We start from the raw sequence: 27,737 nt of genomic DNA, 5'->3' as shown, positions 1-27,737 counted from the left end.
GTCATAATTACAGTGGATTATATATACAACAAAATATGAATTTTTTTCATAAAACTAAAGAAAAGGGCCAAAATTACAGTGAATTGAAACGGAAGCATATGATATGGGGTTAGTATTTTTTTATAGAATTAAGGAAGAAGCAAAAATACATTTGAAAATTGATTTTTTTTTATTTAAAGATTGAAGCCAAATTACAATGGATTTCAAAATGTAATATGTTACATCCAATACATTGTAATAATTGAATTTTTTTCAGTAGTTTGAAAGGAAAAACATACAACGACAAAATATTGAATTTGTTCTTTAAATTTAAAGAAAGAAGCCAAAATTACGGTGTAATTATTTTTATGACTTCGATACATATTAAATTTTATCAGCTAACAACTAACTTAGTTTTTGAGGTTCTGAACATTTGGCATACCTCAGAAAAATGGATGTGTGTGCATGTGTGTATAGATACAATTTTTCGTCCTCATTTTCGGGCGCATAGATCAACGTATTTGTATGGTTCAATAAACATTCGATTCCTATTGATAGGGAGATGTGCTGATTAGTTTTTGGCAAAGACAGGTCTAGCCGTTCTGGAGATACGAAGCAAAGAGTGCAGAAAATAAAAATCGAGTTTTTTGAGAGAACAAAGCATCCGATTTGAATGCTCTAAAAAGCAGTCAATTTGTAATGACGGGAAGAAGTGGCGATTAGTTTTTGGCAAAGGCAGGTCTAGCCGTTTCTAAGATACTGAGCTAAATGTGAAAAAAAAGGCAGAAATGACAAGTTCTAGCAATTTGCCTCAAGCACGATGCCATACACCACTAGTTTTGATTAATATAAAAAGAAGAGGATATCAGTTTGCCCAGTGGTGGCTCTGATACTACTATTGTTATTATTACTTTTGTTAATAAAACAATTGTTTATGAAGGGAAATTTGTAATACAGAACTACAAAAGTTTAAATATGAACGTATCATATTATACATATAATTCATGCATAATACCTACTTTTTTTAATATAATTTTATAAACCTTTTGTCCTATGTTTTATAATTAATTGTGACCTATTCTATTTCAAACAGAAATAATTCAGTCAATCAGGATAATTTTAAATCGTCTCCAAGTAAAATATTTACCGACTTACGGTCAATTTCCTCTCATATGGCACACGTTGTAATCAGAGTCTTTCATTAGCGCTCGTGTTTGCTGGAAAAATGATAAAGTAGCCGCACGTACCCATTTAATGTATCACTAATTTGCGTATTATATTTTAAAAGGGTATATTTAAGATTATTATACATAAATGCTTTTAAAACATCCGCGGACATGCTTTGATATGTTCGTCAAATGGCTAATAGCATATATCACCTAAAGCAGAGACGGAATTGGTGACCATAAAACAATCTTAGAAGTAAAAATTTATTGTAGAATAATTTTTTTTCTTCAAAATCAATTGTTTTGTTAATACAAGTAGAATTCTTTTTGAATCATTCAAATCAGATGCTTAGTTTTCTCAAAAAGTGCAATTTTTTGCACATTTAGCTCCGTATCTTCGAAATGGCTGAACCTTCCTTTGACAACAGGTAATCACCACTTCTCCCCATCATTACAAATTGAATGTTCTTTGAATCATTCCAATCGGATGCCCGGTTTTCGCAAAAACAGAGTTTCCATTTTTTGCACTCTTTGGTTCGCATTTCGAAACGGCTGGATCGACCTTTCCCAAAAACTAATCAGCACATTTCCCTATGAACAGAAATCGATTGGTTTTTCAATTATTCAAATCGGTTGAGCGGTACCCTCCCGAAAACGTTGACTAAAAATTGTATCCACACATATATATAAACACACATCCATTTTTTTTAGGTATGCCAAAATGTTCAGAAACATCTGAAACGTGAAGATATGCAAAAATGTTCAATTTAGATTTTTGGCCCATTACTATAACTTACCCTACGGAAAGTTAATAATGATTGTGTGAGCCAATTGAGAGTGAAGGTGTGTTAATATTAAAAGTGGTAATAATCAGTGTTGTTTCAAGTATATAAATTTAGATGATTAGATTTTTTTTTGTATTTTGAGGCAGGCTAAGAACTTAGTTTAGCACAGTCAACCACTGTTTTCACTGTTTAAATTTAATATTAACTTATGTATTTAAAACATAATGAATAAAAATAACCCTTCAGAAGCCTTGCCGCAATTATACCATATACCATGTTCAAAAAAACAGTAAGTTGGTATCATATTTATAGGCTATTTTATAATATTTATCTATGCCTATTTTAATTTTATCCTTGAATTTAGATCAAAGCTATAAGCAATGTTTCAAGCAAGAGAAATGTTTCAAGCAAATATAACACGGTTTGTTCTTGCTCTCGATCTTAGTTCCTATCTGCACTTTGCATGTCAAGTATTTTAGGATCGGAAGAAGAAATAATTATAGATTTAAAGTGATTTACGTCCCGAAATCTGCCAAGATGTCGGTGTTTTTGCGGTATCGCCTTATTCACACGTATTTTGTTTTAATATCGAAGAATTTTAACAAGGCCTTTACCACTTCAGGCAACGTGATTAATGAATAATTTTTGTGTGCAGTATGGCTTGTTTTTTGTATAAAAATTAGTGGAATTATAGTCATACTGTATGTCACTTAAGCACAGTTATAATAAATAACTTAAAATTTTAAATAAAATTATGAACTGATTTTCACATTTAAAGCACTTACTTAAGGTTAGAAATATTATAGTTGAAAAATTATTAAACAAAATAACGATTTAGTGAAACATGTCATGTGGCAAAGCAAATCGCTAGAACTTCTAATACCGTCATTTGATTTTTTTTAAAGAATTAAATGAAAATTCAGATTTTTTATAAAGCGATTTCGTTGCGTAGCTGTTTTAGATACGAAACATTGAAGCGCTTAAGCGCCGCTTTGCAATCTAACGTTATATATTATAAATCTTGGTACGGAACCCATAAAACTATAAATAAAATGTGTTTGCTTTTGAATTTGTAAATTAAATATCTGATAAATTGATGTGCACATGTTTAATCAACATTTTTGGCTGCTAGATCTGCTTTCCAAAAAAAAAATCAATTCTTCATTGCGACGATACCAGTGCTATGTATGTTTTTTTAATTAATCGAAATTTCAAATCAAACGTTTTGTTATCAAAAACTGAATTGCCATTTTTTGCACTTTTTGGCCCGTATCTTCGAAAGGACTGAACCATTTATATGATAACATTTGTATTCAATAGACTTGTCAATAATATGATTTATTGTAATATGAAAATTAGAAGAAAATTTTTGTTTTCATAGCACACTTTACGCATAGGACTACTTATGTATTAGTTTTAAACTGAATTTGGCTAGTTATCTTATTAAATGCAACAAGTAATCCAGTTTACATATATATCCATAATAATTTGTGATTATATAAATAAATGTATAAAAAATTTATATTGATTTTTTTTTATAAAATTTAAGAAAATTAAAATTTTAATGAATATTTCAGGTTGCTTTTGGCAAACAATAATTAATATCCATAATCTATTATTAATATTAATACAAATATAAACATTTAATTACAGTCATGCAGGGTTCTCCATGCTTATTTATTCATGCACTTTTATGATTAAGTAAATGCATGCAATACATTGAGAAAAGCTCTTTCGGTTACTATGATGTGGAATAACACTAAAAAATTAATTCATATTCTTATAATGTCCTAATTGCTAGTTATGTATATATTGTCTTTGTCTTATTATTTTTATTTATCTCTAATCCTAATGATCCTTGCACTTGAAATCAAACTTTTTTTCGAAGCTTAAAAGTTTGCTAGAGGCGCTACTATCGCTTCGGATGTTATGAGCTCTTCTTTTATCTATGGTTATGAGTCAAATGAGTCAAATGGTCAAATCTATACTCCTCAAAGTCAAATAACATCTACTCTTCTTTTATCTATGGGTCAAATTATTTGACAGTCAACTGTCAACTGTCAACTGTCAACTGTTACCGATCCTTAGCAGTGTGAACTGATAGTTCTATGGGATAATCATTTTTAACGAATTTTAGAAGTTTTTCGTTCGTTTTTACTCTTATTATTTATAATGCATGTTTCAATAATTATATCTATATTTGTCATTATATTTGTACAACTGATTTCTGCGAAAGAATTTCTGCAATTTCCTAGCGAGCCATACTATTTAGACATCATTAAAACAGGACAAGCACAGTAATGATGTCAGTATTTTAAAGTATTTTTATGTTAAGTCTTTAGTGTATTATTACCCATAATATAATCTATTTTAGATCGTTCAACAAAGAAGCAATCTCCCTGTACATGGAGACTGTTGGAAGAACGCTGTTTTGCAACTTAACCATGAATGTAAATCACTTACTGAGGATGTTCAACAGGATTTAAGTTTGAGGTTTACAAATTGTTTTCTAGAAATGTCGGGGCAACAGACATATAACTGTTTCAGTGACAAAAAGCCAAATTTAAGACGCATATGCATTGATAGTATGTCTGACAGAGCGTTCAATGTCTACACTGAGTTTTATTCACATACTCAAAATATGTGTTTTTATCTGTATAATAAAATTTGGCATGAAAAGGCTGAGGAAACCATAAATTTATTAAATTCTAATACCCAATATGTCAATGAGCAATTAGAGTTAGCCAAAAATTTGCAAGCAAACTTGCTTGAACAACAACAACGAGGATTAGAAATCCAGGATATTTTAATGCGACAAGGTAAAAAACTGTCCTCAGAACTTGAAATTTCTCATAACTATGTTCAAAATATTGCTCAGAACTTCACTACATCAACAAAGGAACATAGTAACTTATTATTCGATATCATTTCTAAGATAAATTATATTCAAAAATGGGTTTTAGGAGAAATGACATGGATGTCAAGTTTGTTATTATGTGTGGCTTATCTTATAGGAATCTTAGTACTATCTTCCACAGAAAAAACACAAAGTTGCAGGTTTCAGTTTTGCTTTTAATATTTCTTTTGAATATAGTGCTAGAAATACATTGGCATAAATCAATTATCATATTATATAATCTCTCCAGCAACTTTTCAATCTTATGTTCTCTTTTATAAAACTGTTTTGAGATGTTTTAGCCTATTTACAAGTGTTTTAGTATATGCAAAACACATTTTATATTACAAGAACTACAATAAAGATAATAATCACTTAATAATTGAATTGCAAAAACAAATGTCTGAAATGGTGCAATGTTTAAATGAAATGAGAATGAATAATCTAATTCTTCTCTCACTCTTAAAACAAATATCATTAGATCAATATTCAGCTGCTAACTACAAAAACTTTCCTGAATGCTTAGAAAAAATAGATCATAAAATCAATCCTACAAATTTAATATATAAAACTGATGAGGATGAAAATACAGTAGCATTTACAGATCACAATAATTATAATGAAACCACTGAAGATAATTCTTTAACTACATGTAAATTGAAATTACGAAACAGAAAAATAATCATGGAAAATAATACAAATAGAACACCAAGGTTGAGAGCAAAAGTAGCAAAAGCTACTAAAGCTTAATTAATGTCTTGAAGAAAGTTTTAAAATATTTTATTCTAAATCTTTCATTGCATGTCTTCAAAAAATATGACAACATGAGATCATATCAAATTCACTGCATTGAGTTTCAATTATAACATTGATGCAAAAATAAGATATACTTATGATATAAACTGTATATTATCTTATCGAACATGAACGAATATTTGAAAAAAATATAATTATGAGAGTTAAAATTACAATTACAAATATAAAAATTGACTATATACAAAATAAAAATATATGTTGTCTGATGAGAACAATGGCAAGAACATCAACAAATTTAATATATAACTTGTAAATTTATATTCTATAATTTTAATATTTAATTAATTAATTAATTTATTTATTTATTTATTATATATGCCCTAAGCAGCCCTAAGTTATTACAAATGTGAATAAAAATTACAGTGATGTAGAATTATCTGTTCTAACGTAAAATAACAGCTATTGAGAAATTGTTTTTGTATTTGTATTCATTATCTATATTTTAATATATAATATAGATTATATTTGCAATTTTATTCGGTAATTGATGAAAGTATATTCTTGACAATATTTATAGTTTTATGCATTATATATTCCAAACCAAAAACAGTTCTAATTATATATTTAATGTTATTTTAAGATGTAGAATTTTCTGCTTTAATATAAAATAAAAACTATTGAGCAATAGTTTTGTATTTGAATTCATTATCTATATTTTAATATACTATATGAATTATATTTACGATTTCATTCTGTGATTGATAAGTATGTATTTTAATATTTGAATATGATATCATAAATTATATATTCCAAACCAAAAACAGTATTTCAATATATAAAGATCATTATATAAATATAATTAATATTTAATGTTATTTTAAGATATTATAAAATAAATAAAAAATGATTGTGATTGATAAATTGCTATTAGTTAAAAAAAAATTAATTAAATAACTAATTAGTTAAAAAAATTAATAATTAATAAAATTAGGTAAAATTTTTATATAATGATAAATTTAATTAATTTTTTTCAAATAAAAATTTAAAAATTTTCTTTAAACGATGTTGGTGATGCCGACTATCGATATGTGTCAAAATGTATCGATATATGTGTAACTTCAGACATCTGTTCCAACTTCAACTCGTTGACCGCTGATGCTAAAGTAATAATTGTAATATATGAAACGTGGTAACCAATTTATATAAAAGAATTTAAAAAAATATAAACATGGCAAGTATCGTTATTATATGGTCACAATCATATTTATAATATAGTTTAAGTGTATAAATATGAACCTGTATCTCGTCTATAGAAGCCGCTGATACTTCAAGGGCACGAACGTTCCATAACCCAAATCAAATACAACAGAGAAGGCGATTTATTATTTTCGGCTTCTAAGGATCACAAACCTAATGTTTGGTTCTCCTTGAACGGTGAAAGACTCGGTACTTTTAATGGCCATAATGGTGTGGTTTGGTGTATAGATGTGGATTGGCAAAGTACTAGATTTATGTCAGGAAGTGGTGACCGGTCTCTGAAGTATGTGGTTGACTGTCTCCTGAAATTATTTGATACAATTAAAATTCATTCAATTCGTTTTTAGATTGTGGGATTTGGAACTAGGCAAAGAAATTGGTTCAATACCTGCCCAAGCATCTGTGAGGACTTGCAATTTCTCATTTTCGGGCAATCAAGCAGCATATTCAACAGATAGTAGTAAATCCTCATCTTGTGAATTATATATTATTGATGTGCGAAATGCAGATAGCAGTATGTCCAAGGCTGATCCTATTTTAAGGATACCAATTCCAGAATCTAAAGTTACAGCAATGTTATGGGGTCCTTTAGATGAAACAGTATTAACGGGACATGAAAATGGGTCCATTTCACAATGGGATTTAAAAGTTAGTATTTTCAGTTACTTCAATTTTATTTCTTTATTGATTTATTCTTTGTATTAATTACGTGCATCATTCGAAACTAATATCCATAAATAACCTATTAAAAATTTAGAAAGCATAATATTATATACTGAATATTTTGTGCAATTAGATTTTTATAAATAAGCATAAAAAGTGATTACACATTATTAAGTTTAATATTTATTTTTTTTTTAATAAAAGATTAACATGTTCAAAAAAGTAATTAATGGATAATTTATTTATTATACATAATATTATTGAACCTAATTGCTATTTAACTTTTGTTTTTAATAATTTTGTAATTTTTTTCTCTAAAAATGGTTTTGGTTTCATTTTGTTTATTCAGTAATTTGCAATTTATCAGTGGAATAGACAAACATACAAACGTAGTATTTATTTTAAAAAATTATTTGAAGTATTTTTTTTCTTACTATGCATAATAATGTTTCTGTTTTTGTAGACTGGAAAACTTCTGAATTCTGTCAACGACCATACCAAAGTAATTAATGATATGCAAATGTCTAGAGATGGAACAATGTTTGTAACGGCTTCCAAAGATATGACTGCTAAACTTTTTGACACTGATTCGCTTTTATGTTTGAAATGTTACAAAACAGAAAGGCATGTAAATAGTGCCGCCATCAGTCCTATTAAAGAACATGTTGCATTGGGAGGTGGTCAAGATGCTATGGAAGTAACAACCACATCCTCAAGACAGGGTATGTTTGAAACTAGATTCTTCCACTTGGTCTATGAAGAAGAATTCGGTCGTGTGAAGGGACATTTCGGTCCAGTAAACAGCTTGAAGTTCCATCCTGATGGAAAGAGTTTTGCTACAGGAGGAGAAGATGGTTTTGTTCGAGTTCAAAATTTTGATTATACATATTTAGATTATGCTTTTGAATAAACTTGAGAATTTTCATATTTGTAATTTGTCCAATTTATACAATGTTCAAGATGATGAAAATAAAGTATAATTATACTGTAATTTATGATTTGATTATGGTGTAAATTATATGGTAGCATTCTTTATACATTACTTAAAACCAAATTTATTCAGAGTCATTAATTTACTGTTTATATGTAATTGAAAATAATTTAATTATAAACTTAATAACCCTAGAATCGCAATATTATATTATAGCAATTATATATATATATATATATATATATACCATCAATTGATACATTTTTAATTTTATATATGTATACAGTCAAGTACTTCAAGTGTGTATCAGGAACAATATTATATTCAAACAATGTGAAAGCTTGATTCTGAAAATGGTATAAACTATTATAAATTTGAAAAATTATAAGCAATATAGACAATATGTGAGTATTGTACAGTGTTCCAACTTGGACACTTTATCAGATGATATAAGGAAAATGTATCAATATGGCATGTTCAGAAACTTTTGAGTTTATAGATGCTTTTAAAAAAAAGCAAAAAATTAGCGAAGTAAAACTGTGCTAGACTTGTCACATTAGTATAGAACAAAATTTTGTGGAGTAGAATTTCATTTATAGAAATAATCGTTTACCTTAACTAAAAATGTTTGTACTCTTCTGGGATTCTTTATAGCCTGCTAAAACCATCGCCAATATATGACCAAATACAAATAGCGCACATCGAAAAGTACTTATATAAGGAATGCTAATACATATTTCATTAACCATAATTATTATTTGTATTTTAAAGCCATGTGCTAGTTTTAGATCTATTTATGGCACAAGCTTATATAAGCCACAACAGGTCACGACTGGTAATTGGAGTTTTGGAGCATTTGGAGGTGACGCCATTCTAACATAGTAAAACGAAATTCAGCTTACGTTTTTTAGAGATCAATTATATAAAACTAGTTTTATATAATATTTTATTTATTATTTTAGAAGAGCTAAGAAATTATCTTTGTGTTTTTTATATGTGCAATAGAAATGCAACCTTAATGCAAGTCCAAAAAACGCATAAAGAATACTTCTACTTCTCATATGAAGCAAATAAAAATTCTGGAGAAAATACGTATTTCTTGTAGAATATTATAAAATTAAATGTACAAACTGTATACAATTTGATTTTTTTTTTTTGTGAAAAGAATATTTACTTTAGTGATAAGAAATAAATAAATCAGGAAATGTCGATAAAATTTTCTATAGTGATAATATACATTTGAATTCAATGTGAAAGGAAAACGTCCTAAGCAATTGAGAAGTTGTGCACTAGAAGAAAACATCATATTCTAATATTGGTTCATAATGTGCAACGCTTTTTTTATTTCAAAGAATTGTGACTTTGCCGTTAGATTTGAAACTGGAAATTATTCCAATAATATATATTGATTGATATACATATATATTTATTTACATATTCATTTATTGTATATGATTTTGTTGTAAACTTGCATTTGGCAAATATCACATTAGATTTCTTCTTAATATTCTGAGGTTATATTTATTTAAAATGAAATTTAAATCGAGGGCTGCTAAGTCAATGGCTATCAAGCGACTTGCAGACTCTATATTATCATCAAAGAAATCTAAAGTTCCTAAACTCGAAGCTTCAAGTGATCAGCTTGCTTCTTGTGTATCCGACCTATCCAAATCAGTTTGTAATAAAGCAGTTCTGGAAATTAATTCATTGAAAAGAGGTACAATTGATAAAGTAGTTAATGAAAGCAGTGAAGATTCAAGTAATGAGTCTGTTTCTCATATATCCAACACCAAAACACTTTCTAAAAAAGCAGATTTAGATAAGAATTCACTCAAAAGTACTAAAACCAACAAGAAAGTTATTGAAAGCAGTGATGATTCAAGTGATGAGTCTGTTTCCCGTGTATCCAACACCAAAACACTTTCTAAAAAAGCGGAATTAGAAAAGAATTTACTGAAGAGTGCTACAATAGACAAGAAAGTAATAATTGAAAGCAGTGAAGATTCAAGTGATGAGTCTGTTGTCCACGTATCCAATATTAAACTTTCTAAAAAAGCAGATCTAGAAAAGAATTTACTGAAAAGTGCTGCAATCATCAAGAAAGTAATTAATGAAAGCTGTTGTGTTCTAATGGATAACTTTGTTTCCCGTGTAAATGCAATCACAACAGACCTTGAAAAAGAAGCAGATTTAGAAAAGAATTTACCGAAAAGTACTACAATAAACAAGAAAGTAATGATTGAAAGCAGTGAAGATTCGAGTGATGAGCTTCTTTCTTGTATATCAAACAATAAAACAGTTAATAAAGCAAATTTAGAAAACAGTATACAGAAAACTGCTATCATCAGCAAGAAAGTAATTAATGAAAGCAGTGAAGATACAAGTGATGAGCCTCTTTCTCGTGTAAGCAACATCAAAACACTTCCTAAAAAAGCGGATTTAGAGAATTTACCGAAAAGTGCTACAATTAACAAGAAAGTAATTATTGAAAGCAGTGAAGATACAAGTGATGAAAGCAGCGAAGATTCAAGTGATGAGCCTCTTTCTCGTGTATCTAACATCAAAACACTTCCTAAAAAAGCAGATTTAGAGAAGAATTTACCGAAGAGTGCTACAATTAACAAGAAAGTAATTAATGAAAGCAGTGAAGATTCAAGTGATGAGCCTCTTTCTCGTCTATGCAACATCAAAACACTTCCTAAAAAAGCAGATTTAGAGAAGAATTTACCGAAAAGGGCTACAATTAACAAGAAAGTAATTATTGAAAGCAGTGAAGATACAAGTGATGAAAGCAGCGAAGATTCATGTGATACGCCTCTTTCTCGTCTATGCAACATCAAAACACTTCCTAAAAAAGCAGATTTAGAGAAGAATTTACCGAAGAGTGCTACAATTAACAAGAAAGTAATTAATGAAAGCAGTGAAGATTCAAGTGATGAGCCTCTTTCTCGTCTATGCAACATCAAAACACTTCCTAAAAAAGCAGATTTAGAGAAGAATTTACCGAAAAGTGCTACAATTAACAAGAAAGTAGTTATTGAAAGCAGCGAAGATTCAAGTGATGAGCCTCTTTCTTGTGCATCCAACAATAAAACAGTTTTTAATAAAGCAAATTTAGAAAAGAATTCACAGAATAGTGCTACAATCAACACGAAAGCAATTTCTGAAAGCAGTGATGATTCAAGTGATGAAAGCAGCAAAAATTCAAGTGATGAGCCTCTTTCTCGTGTATGCAACATCAAAAAACTTCCCAAAAAAGCAGATTTAGAGAAGAATTTACCGAAAAGTGCTACAATTAACAAGAAAGTAATTAATGAAAGCAGTGAAGATTCAAGTGATGAGCCTCTTTCTCGTCTATGCAACATCAAAACACTTCCTAAAAAAGCGGATTTAGAGAAGAATTTACCGAAAAGTACAATTAGCAAGAAAGTAAATAATGAAAGCAATAATGTTTCAATGAATGATCTTGTTCCTCGTGTAACGGTAATCAAAATAGCCCTTGAAAAAGAAGCAGATTTAGAGAAGAATTTACCGAAAAGTGCTACAATTAACAAGAAAGCAATTAATGAAAGCAGTGAAGATTCAAGTGATGAAAGCAGTGAAGATTCAAGTGATGAGCCTCTTTCTCGTCTATGCAACATCAAAACGCTTCCTAAAAAAGCAGATTTAGAGAAAAATTTGCCGAAAAGTGCTGCAATTAACAAGAAAATAATTAATGAAAGCAGCGAAGATTCAAGTGATGAGCCTCTTTCTCGTGTATGCACAACTTCTCAATTGCTTAGGACGTTTTCTCTTTCTCGTGTAAGTAACTAGAAATAATTTATATTTAATTTATATGTAAGTTGACAATAGTGCATAAAACATTGTAGATTTGAATGTATACGGTAAAAAGCAAAATATATAAATAGTCTTTGGATTGCAATTTCAACCAAATCCATTCACTTTTGGCGAATATAAGTGAATTTTACAAAGTTTAAATTTAAAGTTTGAATTTCGCGCTCTAAATTATACGACAAATATTTTGACAACTTCAAATGCATCAATTGTCAAATAGATTTTCGTGAGTTAACATGCTGTCGCGTTAATTAAGAGTTTTTAATTAAATCTTTGATTAGTTTTTTATTATTTATTTATTTACATATATACATTATTTTCATATCTCAGTCAGACAGAGGTGCCTGGTATGAGAGATTATGAAAAACAGTTTTCATATAATATTTACATTTCATTTGACTATAATATCTATTTCATTAATATAATATCTATATATAACTCTTCAGTTTTAATTAATTTATGCATCAAAACATGTAATTAATTTAGTAGATGATTTTGATATAATAAATTTATCGTGAAACGTTAATTAAAAGCCGAAAAAATGGATATGTGTGGAGGTGCCTTTGACAAGTATCTCTTTCAGGGTCTCCATTTTGAATCAATTTTATAATTAAACAATTCATTCACAGCGCCAATGTATCCTTTAATTGTATACATGCAATTATCAATAGTATAATTTATATATGTGCTTTTGTAGGTTATTAATTCATTTACAGCGCCAATGTATCCTTTAATTATATACATGCAATTATCAATAGTATAATTTATATATGTGCTTTTGTAGATTATATTTGAGTACTTCCAACACATATCTCTTTATATCGAATTCTAAATTCACGAAAGTCTCTAATATAAGTCGTGTGTCGTGTATTGTGTAAAGACTTACTCGGACAATTGCAACAGGTCAAATTGACTTGTAAAAGACTAAAGTTATGCAGTGGTTCTAAAGTAGTGATTTTGTGTCGAGTACTTGAGATTTCTGGCAGATGCTCTAGAGGTGGTTCGTGTATTGGATTTGTGTTCCGGGAGCTGCTATAGAGGATATCGAACAATGTAAGTGCAAGGCATGTTTTATACAAAGCGAGTCTTCAAAGAATATTCTTCTGGAATTATATACAGGCATTTATCGCACCATATCTGTTGCACCTATAGTGTTTTAAATATTCAATATTTAACTATATATATATATATATATATATATATATGCATTAAGTTTTTTTTAATGTGAAGCATTTACATCAAATAATTTATTTTGGGATTTGATTTATAAATCTTTATTTCGATACAATATTGTTTGTCATCCTCAATAAAACTATGATTTGAATAGAAATAAATAAAAAGATATTATTTATAATTTATTTTCTGAACAGACAATTATTGGCCGACTTTGTATTACATGCTACTTTTTATGCTTGTAATAATATTACTTATTACTAATCATGTATTTAATGCTTGTTTTTTATATTAAATTAAATGAATAAATGAAAATTAGTTGAAAGATTTTTTGAGAACTTGTCCCTTTGTTATTCATCGTTTATAAGGCAGCCTGTATATATTTTAGTGGAATATTTTCTGGCTTGTGCATTATTAATATAGTTGTATACATATATCTGCTGAAAATATTGTTCATATTATTATAATTGAGTCAATGCAATTTTTTTATTAAGGTATACTTTATTAATTTTAATATATAAAATGCATTTTTTTTTTTTGTTAATTCATCAACAACTATTATGCTAATAAAAGATTTTAAAATAATTTGGCAGACATATGTGTAAAAGACGTTGTTCTTATTTAATTTGCTATGGGGAAAACATGTTGATTCAGTTTTTCTTTATTTATTTATACAAGTGCCTTTTATGAATGTTTTAAATCAATATAAAAGAAACAAGTTTGTACTTCTCAGAAATCAGAAATACGTTCAGAAATTCTTTTATTCTATAAATAACACTTTGTGTGGAATTCAAAATGATTAGTTAACCAATACAGCTTTTTGTATGCTTCGATTACTTAATATAAATAATTTGTTGAAGGGGCCCTAGTACCTTACCTTAGATAACTCCTAAATCGATGGTATTTTGTTACAAATTTACTTTGTTACAAAAATCTCTTTTTTATTACACCTCTTGTTCATTATTATACAGAAAGAATATTTGTATTTGTATTTGACATTTCCAGTGTCAAGAATCATGTGTTTTCCCCAAGCGATATTGACTGCATGAACATTCTTATTTGAGCCGCTCAGTGCACACATCGACTAACTCCACTTTTTGAAAAAACTGAGATATTAGTGGGAAAGAACTTTTAGATCATAACTTTTAGTATTTATAATAACTTTCCGGAATAATAAAGATTAGCACCGTTAAATGGCAATTTTTTTTGGCCATTGAATAATAAGTAATTTATTTTAGAAGCCATTTCGATTAACTCCATACTCTGTATAATGTAAATCGTTTTAGTAACGCTGTATCTGTTCTGGCCGTGCATCGACGCTTCTACATTTATATTTGAATTCATATTATCAGGGAAATTTTAAAAAACAATATACATTAAATCATCGCGTTTCTCAACTTTTTGTTTTATGGAGTTAATCGATGTGTGCACTGAGCGGCTCATTTATGGATAACACGATTGTTGATTTTGATCAAATTATTTCAAATACTCAATACGACTCACCAAATTGTTAATTAAATGCAGCTTTTAAAAGACTTTTACTGTAATTTTACTTTAAATTTATTCAATTATGTTGCTGCAAAGAAAAATGATAGATTTTTATTCTTTTATTACTAAAAACAATTTTGATCAAGACATACAATCAAAGTTTCAAAGAGTTGACTTGAATGATTAGACGAAACATAATTTTGTTTACAAGTTTATTATTCATTTCAAGTTGTAAAAATGATTTAACTCGATTTCTAAAGGATAACAATGAGCTTTTAACAGTTTTGAATTTTTTAATTTTCAAGTTTTTGAACATATTTTAATAATTCAATAAGTTTTGTTGAATTTATTTTATAGCTTTCTCCAATAATTTGTACATTATTCAAGTCAACTACATTTGTTTCTGTCTCGATTAATTGTAAAGGTTTCACATGTTTTATCAAGTCGTATAAACAATTTTGATTCGATTAATATCATTTAATTTCATCGATTAATTAAATAATTCTCTCGAATAATTTTTTTTTTTAAGTCCAAATTTTCTGATTATAATTCTTTCGAATAATTTTTTTTTTTCTAAGTCCTTTCAGATATTTTTTTTTTCTAAGTCCAAATTTTCTGAAACCTTTTCAATTAAGACAGACGAGTTATTTATGCATGCTGTATTATCCCAAAGCCAACATTCGAATGAATGAGGCTCCATTGAATATTTCACAACGAGAAAATTTTATTGGGACAAAGTTAAAAATTTTAACTAAGTCCCAGTAATTTTTTCTCGTTGTGAAATTTTCAACGTGGACTTCATTTCATTCGAGTGTTGGCTTTGGGAATTGGTGTGAGGGAACACTAAAAAACATAAAAAAGTTTCAACGCTGAACAGAAAAGAGAAAAATTGATCTGGGACTTAAGGGGTTTTTTTAGGCTCTCCACCCCCTCCTTCCTCCTCCTCCTCCCCTCTTCCTCCTTTTTTTTCCTTTTTTCCGCTTTTTTTCACATTTTTTTTCTTTTTTGGTGTTGTTTTTTTCGCATGTTGTGGTTTTTGGGTAGATTTTTGGGTCCGGCATGCATCTTCCGCAATGTGTCTCTCTCTGCGTGTAACCTCTCGCATCATGGACCTCAGGTTGACCATCACTTCGTGTGTTCGTTTCAGGACCCTTTGCGCTCGCCAACAGCCGGTCACCAGCACTGCTCCATTTTTTCTGCTTCAGAGTTGCTCGTCGTCGCCTTCAGCCGGATTCGATCCATCTCACCTTGTGCCTCCAGAGTGATTTCACCGAGTATGCGGTCCCTTAAACCACTCGGCTATTTGAGTTATTGATGATAAAAGTTATTTTTATTCCTATATTGTATTAATATTGAATTTTAATAAAGAATATGTATCATACACATCTCTCTTATTCATCATCTGCCTCTACCCCTCTCTTTCCCCAGTTCTTCCTCTACCTTTTTTTTTTTTTTTCTTTTTATGTATCTCTCTTACAGTCAAGTGCGAACCTTGAATTTTTCAGAAATATTCTAAGTGTCAAGGTCGAAATGCGACACCTGAATTTAATATTTTGAACTAATATTTGATAATTACGAAAAACTAGACATTCGATTTTTTGTGCCCCTTCTGGAATCGAACCGAGACACGCTGAGTAATCGTAGTGGTCACTTAACTATCTCGGCCAATTGATTACATAAAACCGTAGTCTTTTTTTAAAATATAAAGTGTTATTTTCAAACTGAAAGATATAAGTTTTCTAAAAATGTTGTATGCTAAGTGTGCGAATGGCCGAGGTCGTAAAGATACGGTTTAGGCCAGAATATCAATTCCAAGTTCGCCAGTTCGAATCCCATTTGACTGAAAAAAATATTTGGAACCAATAATTTTTCAAACTGTGTAAATAAATAAGCATATAGATAGAATTAAATTTATTGAGTGTCAGTATTACAAAAATCGACATAATATATATATATATATATATATATATATATATATATATATAAATATATATATATATATATATATATATATATATATATATATATATATATAAAAGATAAGAAAAAGTAGGAGGATAATTTTTAATAAATTCATATTTACGCCTGGTTAGCAGTAAACCAAACCTACTTTGGTGTAATTTAAAAATCTTATTATTTTTCCGATAAAAAGACAGTCTATCAGGAGCAGCCAAAATTGGCCAAAATCGTGACTTTCAAATGCAATTTTAAGGCACTTAATGAATGAAATTAATAATTTTAATTAATGCTTTGTGTAGACTAAAGTACAATCTTTATACCAAACCAAAAAAAATACAAATTTATCATCGTCTTCATAGTTAAAATCAGCTTCAAAGTTGGCAATTTTTCAAACTTCAATTTGGTACCAAGGGCAGAAGAATTTTTTTTTCCAAAAACTTATTTCATATTCGGTATCAGCGCCTCGAAAACTATCAGAATCGGTCAAAACATTTTGAAAATCGCGAAAAAAAATTTAATTTCATTAGTAAAATTTTGATTTTGCAACCAAAGATTTCGATTTTTTGGGGGATGTATGTGGATTTATCCAAAAACGGATAATATTTTCGAAATCAGCGTCCCAAAATCAATCAAAACCAATCAAAACATTTTGAAAATCGCGAAAAAAAGCCGATTTTTTTAAAAAAAAATCGATTTTGCAACCAAAGATTTCGATTTTTCGCAGGGTGTATGTGCATTTATCCAAAAATACATAGCATTTTTGAAATCAGCGTCCGAAAATCTTTTGGAATCAGTCAAAATATTTCCAAAATAGCGAAAACAAATCTATTTTTTTGCTAAATTTCCGATGTTGCAACTTAAGTTTTTGTTGTTTTCCAGTGGTACACGCCCTGAAAGCTCATCAATAATATAATTTTCAAGGATAATTTCATCCTTGGCGTAATAGAAAATCATCCAAAAATTTTGTCCAATAAGTTCTTGATCATAATTTTTTTTAGTATAGGGGAAAGCCAGATTTTATGGTTCCTGTTCCTATAAGTGCATAAATACCTGTAATAAGAATAATAATTTATTCTAAAGATATACATTTAAAATAAGATTATTTGTTACTTAATATCAGACTAGTAACAATAAGTAAGCTTTAAATATTTTATTTGAAAATAAAACCACAAAAACTTAGTGAAAAAACAAAAACATTCGAATATTTTGTGAGTAAGTACAGCCGAATAGTTACATCATTTATGTTAATCGAATAACTTGATATTATTTCCAAAGTTTTAAAAAAAGCTCTTAAAACAATCCATGGATAGTATTCATGGATTCAACTTCAAATAAATCATTTATTATAATCGAATAATTTGATATCATCACAAAAGCATGAATAGCAGTCTTTGCTTTTAATATGGTTTATGATTTATAAATCTAAATTTTCTCTATTTTTTACCAATATAAATAAATTAAAATGCATAGAACAAAATTTTCAAGTTGTTTGATAAAATGTCCACAGACACAAATTCGCGTTCCAGTTAAAAATTTTACGAAATTTTAGAATCCAACTATTTGTACTAGTTTGTACTAAATTCTAGTAAATTTGATATAGTTTTTACTAATGTAAACAAATTAACGTGCCCGACAAGAAAATTAAAGTTATTTGAAGAAAAGTAAAAAGAGTCCCAAATCTACATATTACGTTTAAATTTGCGGTTCAACTGAAAATTATTCAAAATTTTGGTATGCAAGTATATAAAACAATTGATACTATTTGATAGATTTTATCATAATAAAATAAATAAATAAAAGTATCCGAAATAAAATTTCCAAAATATTTGACAAAATGTAAAAAAATGTCCAAAATCCACCTGTAGTCAATTATTAAAATCAAATCAGCACTTCAACCACAAACTATTCAAAATTTCAATATCAAAGTGCATATAACAATATACACTAAATTCTAGCAAATTTTATCTAGTTATTACTAAAATAAACATATAAAAGTGTCCAGAATAAAATTTTCAAAATATTTGACAAAATGTAAAAAAATATCACAAACTCGCATACTGCTAATTACAAAAAATTAATCAAGATATGCAAAAGTTTTTCAAATTGACTAAAATTTGTTTGACAAAATCCGTGGATAAATGATCCGTTGATGATTCATAAATATTATAAAACATAATTGTACTGATTAGCTCGCTAAAATCATTATTTTGCTTTTGGATAATAGTTTAAAGTATTCAAATATTAAAAAAAATGTTGGTAATTTAATTTTGTGCAAATTTCTTAAATATTTTATTAATGTTGGAGAAACAAATAATTATTATTTTATCAATTAAATTAATTAATTAATTTAATTGATAAAATAAAATCACACTTATTTAACATTTAAAATGGCACTTATGATTCAAAAGAAAAAACATTACTTATAAAGAGCATTTATGTATTTTGGCCCATTTATGATGTAAGTATTGAATTATTAATAACAACTGCACTTTTAATATATATTATTAACGCGACAATTAATACACGAATATTTGTTTTCAAAGAAAACATTCAAAAATGTATTTCCTTGTATAAAAAAAACACCTTTTGTTTGAACAATGAAAAAAAGTATTTTCCTCTTTTGAAATATTTCTGATTTTGAGCAGTTTTGAAAAGGTAAGATAAAATGAACTAAATCTGACCTGTTCTACTTGATTATTTTAAAGATATCTATCTACGGAATTTTTAAGTTTTTGTGGTTTTGCTTTCAAATAAAATATTCATTAATTAACAATTTTAAAATAAACATGTCACAACAGATATTTTTAACTTGAAAACAACTGTCAATTTTGACGTTTGACGTTTAATCTTAAACAATATAATTCAATTTTGACGTTTAAAGTAACAAATTCATGTATTAAAAATTGTTTTGGACCTGAATCAATATCACAATGCATTGAAAATGTATTTAACAAATATTTGTTTCGAATTATGCCCAACAGTTTGCTAAAATTTTTATAAATACATTTTATAAACACGAACCACTGTCCCTTAAAATTAAAATATCAAATATTATTTTTTACTTACCTAAATCATATTTTCACAAAAACACACTTCAACTTAAATTCTATTTAAATTTATGATATAAATAATTGTTATTATGATAAAGTCACTTGTTCAACCAAGTACTAGACGACACAGACTGTTGATATCATAGATAAGTAAGCATAATGGTTGATACATAGATAAAAGAAGAGATTAAACATAGACAACAAAAAACAACATAAACAAAGAGAATAAAAATTAAACATAGGGCACAGAATATATATTTATATAGACTGGTAACACAGTTTTTAGTATCAACCTTTTAGCAGTAGTTTAGTTTAGCATGAGTTTTCTTTCTATTTATTATCTGAATTGTTTGTATCAATTACATGAAGTTAATTAAGAAAACAACATTTGTAAATTTCAATATGCACATAAATTTATTTTCATTTTCATACATAGTAAAAAAATACATGTATTAAAATTCAAATAAAATACAACGTTAAGACAAATAAAATACAACGTTATATCTTTCTCGTTATTTCTTTATCAAGTATGTGCCATGAAATAGAGATAAAGAAAGCTCATGAACCTCTGAAGGTAACAGTCATAGATAAAAAAGGTTTTACACCATTTGATAGATTTACACCACATTGAATTTGAAGCAAAGTTGCATTTCTTAATCACATACACATTCTAAGAGAATTAATTTAACTATAACTATAATGCCATAGGCACATCAAATGATGGCAGGTATTTATACTCTTCTTTTATCTATGTATTTATGTACATCTCCATAATTTGAAATAAATTCCGTTATGTTTTTCCTTCTTAACTGAATTTTACTGCAGAATTATTCAATTAGTTTAATATTTGACTATAATTACCACTTATGGTATTTCTCCTGAAATATTTTTTTTCCTGAAGCCTGAAAATGCAATTTTGCCTTAATGCAAGTTGCTTGAATAAGATCATGTTGTAATATTTATTTGAAAATGAAATTTTTGCTGTCACTAAAAAATAATATCTATAATTGTATAGATCAAAAAAAAATTCAACAAATAATTTTGATCAGATCTTTGACAAATTCTAATCAGCACAATTTCCAACCAATATTTGTAAATGATTTTTGAATTTTTAAAATAGTTCTAGGATTCTTAAGTTAATAAAAGTTTCTTTTTTCAACTATAATTAAAGTAATATTTATTCAATTTTCATTGTAGCAAACTACAAATTAAACATCTTTTTTACTTCCTCTTTGTATTTTAATATTGATGCATCATTTTCCCCTGAAACAATTAATGGCTATGAGGTTGTCATCAATACACAATAAATTATCAATAACAAAAAAAACCTTACCATGATTCATTATATTTGATACCGCTTCACTATAAGAGACTATATTTGGTATTAATGATTCTTCAATTTTATCTTGTCCAAAGTTATGAATTGCTATTACTGATTTTCTGGATGCATTATTTTGCCAATCGTAATATTCCATATCCGCCTCAGATTTATCTGCTTCCCAAGGCTCAGTGACCTAAAACAATACAATTTATTTTATTAATAATTTTATCTATCACACCTATTAAAAATCATTGTTTAATTATAAAAAATAAATAAATAAAACTGCAAACTTATAACTTTGGCAAGAAAATAAACATATAATGGTTGCGATATATTAAGGTATTACATAATAATAGACATTTGCTTCAAATATATTTTGATAGAATTAGTGGTTAATAACAGCTTGTGTTTTATTTATAAATGTATATTACCACCTCATTTATTAATTTAATTATGATACTTTTAAAATGTTTAAATTCTTCGTCAAACAAAATATTTTACAAAAGTATACAAATTTTTAAGTAATATTATAAATTATTTGCACGCTGAATCTCTCAGGTTTTTTCTAATGTTTATAGATTAAATAATTTGATTTTATTAATGATAAATAAAATAATTTAATTAGAGATGTTATAATCTGCAACTTGTTCAACAGTCATTCAATGTGTTCAACATTAATACTAGATAAAAAAAACTAAATTTCAAATAATTAACCCCATGTAATTAGTTTAAAAATTAAATTTCAAATAATTAACCCCATGTAATTAATTTAAAAATTAAATTTAAATTATTTACCCAAGATTCATGGAACAAAGCTGTCAGCAAATACATGCCATAGTCATAATTTTGTTTCCTCAGTGGACATCTATCAACTACTAATGTTAATATATCTGTATCAGGATCGTGTCTGTCACCAACTAACCGTAAAAACTTATCCCGAGCATGCTTGTCTAGTGGTAAATCCGATAATTTGACCTATAACATAACAAATTGAAGAAAGATAAAATTATCAATATGCTAAATATAATGCACACAATATTTATAATATACCTTCAAAGTAACAATTCTACCTAATGGATTTCTTATAGTCGGACCGCTGTGACAATAATCAGAACTAATTACTGTAACAGGAAAATGTTTATTTTGTTTTTCTTCAGATTCTAAACCTTTTGGCCACTGTGTGCAAAACTGTTTTAACGCCTCACCTAAGTAGCATAAATTTGTACATTTTGAAACAAACTGTATAACAAGAAAGCATAAAACTATATTGTTCTTTAATTGCATTACATACACTGTCTTTTTATAACAGGCGGTGTTAAGTGCAAGAAATTTGGAATTTTCATCAATTCTGCATTTCCAAATTTCCCAGGTGGTGCTTGCCCCTTTGGTACAAAACCTTGCCGCAATGGCAGAGGTACACTAGCAGGATGAAAAGTTTTAGGTCCAGGCCAAACATTACCCCAATCCTGATCTACTGGCATTGATTTAGACCTATAATATAAAACAATTAATTGCAAATATGATTAATATGCAAGAATATTGTAAATTGAACAAACATCTGGGAAAACTTTGTACATGGACCTATGGAAATTTGTGATAGCACAATCTTTTCTGTAATGTGTTATTGAATGGAAAAATATTTTGAGATAATACTAGTTTCACATTAAAAGTTTAAGTTAACTTTATATTTTACCATTTTAAGGTTATTACTGGGGGGTGCTTTGATAGTTAAACCATTGAATAGAAAAAGTAGACAATACATAACTAAGATATCACAGCATATCTGCTTATATTTTTCCAAAAAATAAAATCTGAATCATAGTAATTAGGCACTAAAAACAATAGATATCTCATAAAACGAAAGGCATTTGGTTGTCTTAAACAAATTGATTGCTTATGCATTGATGGTTTTAAAATGATAATATTTCTTTTACCTTGGAGGCATAACTTCTGCTTTTTTAAACTGCCTTCTGGCTGCCCTTTGAGATCTAAGACCTTTTAAATTTAAGACCCTAAATTCTCCTAAAAGAATGTTAGATTAATAGATTTAAAAAAAAAAAAATTGGAACATATCATTAACCTCACAATTACCAGTATCATCAATTGATGTTTGACAATATTGGGATTTCTGAATTAATCCTGCTACATTTTTTAAATTTAATTCAAACTTTCGCACAACGTTGATCATTTTAAATAAAAATTGTTTTTATTTAATATTGCACAAGTTTAATAAAATTATTCGAACTGTCAAAACCCTAAATATTTGAAGCATAGAAGAGCAACTTGCGGATTAGCTAAGATTCAAACATAAGGCACTGTCAGTCCATAGATAAAAGAAGAGTATTGCTGTCAGTGAAATGTGCTGCTGTGCTGCTAATATTTAGAGGACTATTAAAGTTGTGTTTTGCAATAAGTATTTAATCACCTTTTTTCTCTATGTATTTAATTTTGAATTTTTATCAAAATAATAATTAGAATATAACTAATATTATGTAATTATCTCATGCAGTACACCATAGACAAAAAGTTTGGCTAGTTCTAACAAGTAAGCAAGCGTAACGGTTAAAAAAATTATTTCTATGGTTAACACCAACATAAAATTAAGTGAAGCAACCTTAAAAATATAATAATATTCTGAATACTATGTTCGATTTTAGCGTTTTCCCGGCGAGCTTGATATAATATTAATTGTTTGGAGTAAAAACAACAAATTTTCGAGGATTAATTTATACAAAAAATAATTAAAATGAAATTAGTTAGGTAAGATATCGTGAATATTAGAAAGTATACATTTAAATTTTGTGTGTAATGTTATAACCTCTTGTACTAGGTTTCTTATGAAATTATCACACGAAACAGTGTCGATAGAATTGAAAAATGGAACTCAAGTAAATGGAACAATAACTGGCGTGGATGTTGCCATGAATACGCATTTGAAAGCTGTCAAAATGACTATTAAAGATCGAGATCCAGTATTTCTTGATACTATAAGTTTGAGAGGGAATAATATTAGGTACTATATTCTCCCAGATAGTTTACCATTGGAGACCCTTTTGATAGATGATACACCCAAAGCCAAAGCTAGAAAGAAGGAAGCAGCTCGAGGTGGAATACGAGGAAGGGGTCGTGGTCGTGGTGGACCCAGAGGCGGTCGTGGAGGTGGTAGGGGACGTGGACGAAGATAATAATATTTTTGTATTGCTAAGCTATTTATAATCATTGTAACATTGTGCTCATAGGAAGTGCTATACAATTTGTATGTAATAATGTTATTTTTGATTCAACAAGAATTTTAAGGTTTTGATCCAATTTTTTTAAGCAAATTTTTGATTTGTGGACTATATGCAAGTTTATGAGTGCGATACATTATCTTCTGTATGTTTATAATGAAATGAGTTTAATGTATGAAAATGAATATAATTAATATAGTATTATTTTTCTAATTTTATTCGAAATTATTTTCCTGTCTCAAATGTTTGTCTTAAAAGGCTATTGCTTATACAAACGAACACTTATTGTAAACATATTGTGCGGTAAAAATGTAAATGATAAAACCAGTTTATGCAAAATTAGTTTACCAGCCAGTACAAATTTTATGCATGCACAAATCAATGCAGAAGTGATTATTTTCATAAAAGCCTTCATTAAGAAGCATGTTAGTACTTTACTGACCTACACATCTTTCTACAAACGCTGCTGCGAATGCAAAAGCACTGTGATTTTAAAATAATTATGAATCTTTGCACAATTTAAATTTCAGATAGTAAAAATTATTCACGCAAGTGAAGTAAAATAACAAAAATTAATAACTTGAAAATGGTTGAACATTCCATATGAAATTTTTTCTCTTTTACAAATATGCAGTTATCCAAGGTGTTAAATAAAATGCTTCACTGTGACTTCAAATTATTTTAATAAAAGAGCTTTTACAATAAGTATATACAGATTTAAAAATAATCTCTTTTATAAAACAATATTAGAGAATCTACCGTTAAGATTATGTATAGTATCAACATTTGGCTCAGATACAACCCACTCATACCAAACATTTCGTGAAGTACAGCATCTCCAGAAATCTAATGTAATTACATCACCTTTCTTAAGCTGTACCGGATTCTAAAAGATAAACCAATCAAGATGATTTACAAAGAGTGTTTATATCAAATAACATCCAATTACTTACTCTTATGGGAAAATAAATTGGAAACCAAGAAAACATGCCTTCTGAATGTGTTTCTGGAACTATGCTAATGATTATATTTTTGTACAGCACAGAATCGAAATAGCCAGAAAACCCATGTAGAACACAATTTTGTGCAATTGGACCAAACTTTAATTGCTTATGGCGATTGTTGTTTATAAACTTGTCTTTATTTGGATGTTCAAATGTGAATACAGGCTTAAATTGTTAAAAAAAATATCATCAAGTATACAAATAGGTGAAGGTAGATTTTCAATTACCCTGGAAATAAAGGTGAGCAATATTTACAATATATTTAAAAAATACAAATTACCTGATTTGGTGCAATAACATATTTGCTGTTTATATAAACAACATAAGGTGTTTCCAGACCAAAACCATGTGGCTTGTCTCTATCCATAGAATCTTTAGCTTCTGCATATAATTTTGAAGATTGCACAGGACACAAATAAGATGTATATTTGGTTGGGATACTTATACCATCCTCTTTTAATAACCTTTGAGCACCATCTAAACATTCTGGAGATAGCTCATTGTCTCCGAAAGAGCCTAGTAGTTCTGATACTATAATATCAGCAAGTTGAGGAAGTTGTACATTTCTCATATCACCACCTTAAAAGTTAAATATCAGAATTTTTATAATATTTGACTTAGTAATAATAATTTGTGAAATGGATGATCAATATACCAAACACTTTTACATTTTCTGGCCATACTTCATTTTGTTGTGCAAATAAGCCAACTAACGCATTAGGATTTTTTCTACTGCAAATATTTGAACTTTTCGTTTTGAAATCTCTGAAGCATTTAATGCTGCTCTAACTAATGGTCCACGGCCAGCACCCACAACTAGAACTACAACCTATATTATAAAAGTATAATTAAATTTTTGTAACTTGTAATATAATAAATACTATTTTTATTTGAACCAAATATGTAGATTTAATTAGGTTCCAAAATATTTGTCTATGAAAAATATATAATGAGAACTCTCTTTATGGAATAAATCATGGTTGCCTTATTAATAATATAATATTTTTATAATAATATAATATTATTATAATAATATAGTATTATAATCTTTTTGATTATCATATTACATAAAAAAAAATTATATTCAAAAACACACTAACATACATTTATTTACTTGCTTTTATATTTTTATGTCATAATTATTAACTTATGCCACAAAAATAATTATTACCAATTTTCCTTAACATATCTAAATAATCTTTCAATAGTCTGATTTTTTACCGTTGTAGAATGAATTTCAGAGTCTGGTACTTTATCTTCCAAAGCACTAATTATGGCAAGTTCATACTGTCGGTATTTAACTGGATCTTTTTCAAACACTTCATAAGTTCCGCAATCTAAATTATCAAATAATGGCTGTAATGGGCACTGTAGATAATCTTCATACCTAATATGAAACAAATGTTATTTATTTTATTCTGAAAGTATTTTAATTCACATCTGTTTAAGGCTTGTTACATATATACGTAAACTAATAAATTAAGCAATATAATATAATTAATATACATATTTTAAATTAAATGTTTGTACAAAAATATGCCTTTAAATTACTTACCCTTGACTATTTGTTTTAAGAGGATCATCTGTGTGAAACCCTTTATATAAATTGTCTAAATATTGCACATATAAATGCATATCAAAATGCCTTTCCGGACCTCTTAATGCTAATTGAACTTTAATATTAACAAATTTTTTAATTAGTTCTTTGTGTTTAGGCCCTAAAACTGGGTACCCTGCATGGTTTGTCAAAAATATAAGTGTACTTATCATTAGACATTTTATTGGTTCGCCCAACCATCGTTCAACAACATCATCATCTGGCACATCTACAGGAACTTCTAATACAACACCAATTTTTTTATCATAATTAAGAAGTATTCTGAATTTGTTCCAATGTTCCCAAGGATCTCCAGTTGTTAACTCATATTTACTATCACTGCATAGGGCTTCACAACCAATACCAATATCGACCATCGGTAACTCAACCCAGATCTGATTTAAGATGAAATTTTACTAAGTATGATCCTAGCCAGATGAGTACAATTAATAGATTTCAGTTTGAAATGAATGGCTGCAAAATTTAAATGAATTGCATAAGACAGTTCTTGTAAAAGTGCAAATTCAGACTGCTCCCGTTTGGTATTGGAAGTGGAATCAACATCTATGTAACTAGATAATTTTCCTACAAAAAGCGTCCTCCATTCATTTGAGGTAAGTAAAATATCCGGCCTTGTTAGAGGTACGT

General features: G+C 28.1%; 5 protein-coding genes across 5 annotated transcripts; 4 read left to right on the top strand and 1 right to left on the bottom strand.

The window, feature by feature from the left end:
- The first annotated feature begins 2,204 nt into the window (after nt 1-2,204).
- On the top strand, nt 2,205-5,576 carry LOC113373797. Its single transcript, XM_026614072.1, has 4 exons — nt 2,205-2,219; nt 2,295-2,351; nt 4,305-4,914; nt 5,308-5,576. The coding sequence occupies exons 1-4, from the start codon at nt 2,205-2,207 to the stop codon at nt 5,574-5,576; spliced, it is 951 nt and encodes a 316-aa protein (XP_026469857.1).
- A 1,125-nt stretch (nt 5,577-6,701) lies between these two features.
- LOC113372474 (eukaryotic translation initiation factor 3 subunit I-like) lies at nt 6,702-8,493 on the top strand. Its single transcript, XM_026612808.1, has 4 exons — nt 6,702-6,813; nt 6,896-7,122; nt 7,187-7,487; nt 7,966-8,493. Exons 1-4 carry the CDS (start codon nt 6,811-6,813, stop codon nt 8,410-8,412), a joined length of 978 nt encoding a protein of 325 aa, XP_026468593.1. The 5' UTR covers nt 6,702-6,810; the 3' UTR covers nt 8,413-8,493.
- Nucleotides 8,494-9,963: 1,470 nt separating this feature from the next.
- Nucleotides 9,964-12,246, top strand: LOC113373796 (dentin sialophosphoprotein-like). The gene has a single exon (XM_026614071.1). It carries the CDS (start codon nt 9,964-9,966, stop codon nt 12,244-12,246), a length of 2,283 nt encoding a protein of 760 aa, XP_026469856.1.
- Nucleotides 12,247-21,063: 8,817 nt separating this feature from the next.
- Nucleotides 21,064-23,513, bottom strand: LOC113372168 (28S ribosomal protein S35, mitochondrial-like). The gene is made up of 7 exons (XM_026612498.1): nt 23,350-23,513; nt 23,193-23,280; nt 22,550-22,749; nt 22,309-22,463; nt 22,054-22,233; nt 21,271-21,451; nt 21,064-21,200 (listed from the first exon to the last, which is right to left on the bottom strand). Exons 1-7 carry the CDS (start codon nt 23,444-23,446, stop codon nt 21,139-21,141), a joined length of 963 nt encoding a protein of 320 aa, XP_026468283.1. The 5' UTR covers nt 23,447-23,513; the 3' UTR covers nt 21,064-21,138.
- A 333-nt stretch (nt 23,514-23,846) lies between these two features.
- LOC113372169 (probable small nuclear ribonucleoprotein Sm D1) lies at nt 23,847-24,562 on the top strand. The gene is made up of 2 exons (XM_026612499.1): nt 23,847-24,018; nt 24,089-24,562. The coding sequence occupies exons 1-2, from the start codon at nt 24,005-24,007 to the stop codon at nt 24,441-24,443; spliced, it is 369 nt and encodes a 122-aa protein (XP_026468284.1). The 5' UTR covers nt 23,847-24,004; the 3' UTR covers nt 24,444-24,562.
- The last annotated feature ends 3,175 nt before the right edge of the window (nt 24,563-27,737 follow it).

This window comes from Ctenocephalides felis, unplaced genomic scaffold (genome assembly GCF_003426905.1).
Source record: "Ctenocephalides felis isolate EL2017-DRISC unplaced genomic scaffold, ASM342690v1 CF-g0.4_SCAFFOLD_01604, whole genome shotgun sequence".
Lineage (NCBI taxonomy): Eukaryota > Metazoa > Arthropoda > Insecta > Siphonaptera > Pulicidae > Ctenocephalides > Ctenocephalides felis.
This window is presented reverse-complemented; position numbering and strand designations above follow the sequence as displayed.

Excerpts from the sequence above, each read along its gene's own strand:
- LOC113373797 (XM_026614072.1), top strand. Across the intron at positions 2,352-4,304 it reads TTTCAAGCAAATATAACACG|ATCGTTCAACAAAGAAGCAA; the intron begins GTTTGTTCTTGC and ends AATCTATTTTAG. Across the intron at positions 4,915-5,307 it reads AGAAATGACATGGATGTCAA|ATCAATATTCAGCTGCTAAC; the intron begins GTTTGTTATTAT and ends AAATATCATTAG.
- LOC113372474 (XM_026612808.1), top strand. Across the intron at positions 7,123-7,186 it reads AGTGGTGACCGGTCTCTGAA|ATTGTGGGATTTGGAACTAG; the intron begins GTATGTGGTTGA and ends ATTCGTTTTTAG. Across the intron at positions 7,488-7,965 it reads TTTCACAATGGGATTTAAAA|ACTGGAAAACTTCTGAATTC; the intron begins GTTAGTATTTTC and ends CTGTTTTTGTAG.
- LOC113373796 (XM_026614071.1), top strand. The coding sequence starts at position 9,964 with ATGAAATTTAAATCGAGGGCTGCTAAGTCAATGGCTATCAAGCGACTT.
- LOC113372168 (XM_026612498.1), bottom strand. The coding sequence starts at position 23,446 with ATGATCAACGTTGTGCGAAAGTTTGAATTAAATTTAAAAAATGTAGCA. Across the intron at positions 22,750-23,192 it reads GCAGAAGTTATGCCTCCAAG|GTCTAAATCAATGCCAGTAG; the intron begins GTAAAAGAAATA and ends TTTATATTATAG. Across the intron at positions 22,234-22,308 it reads GTAGAATTGTTACTTTGAAG|GTCAAATTATCGGATTTACC; the intron begins GTATATTATAAA and ends GTTATGTTATAG.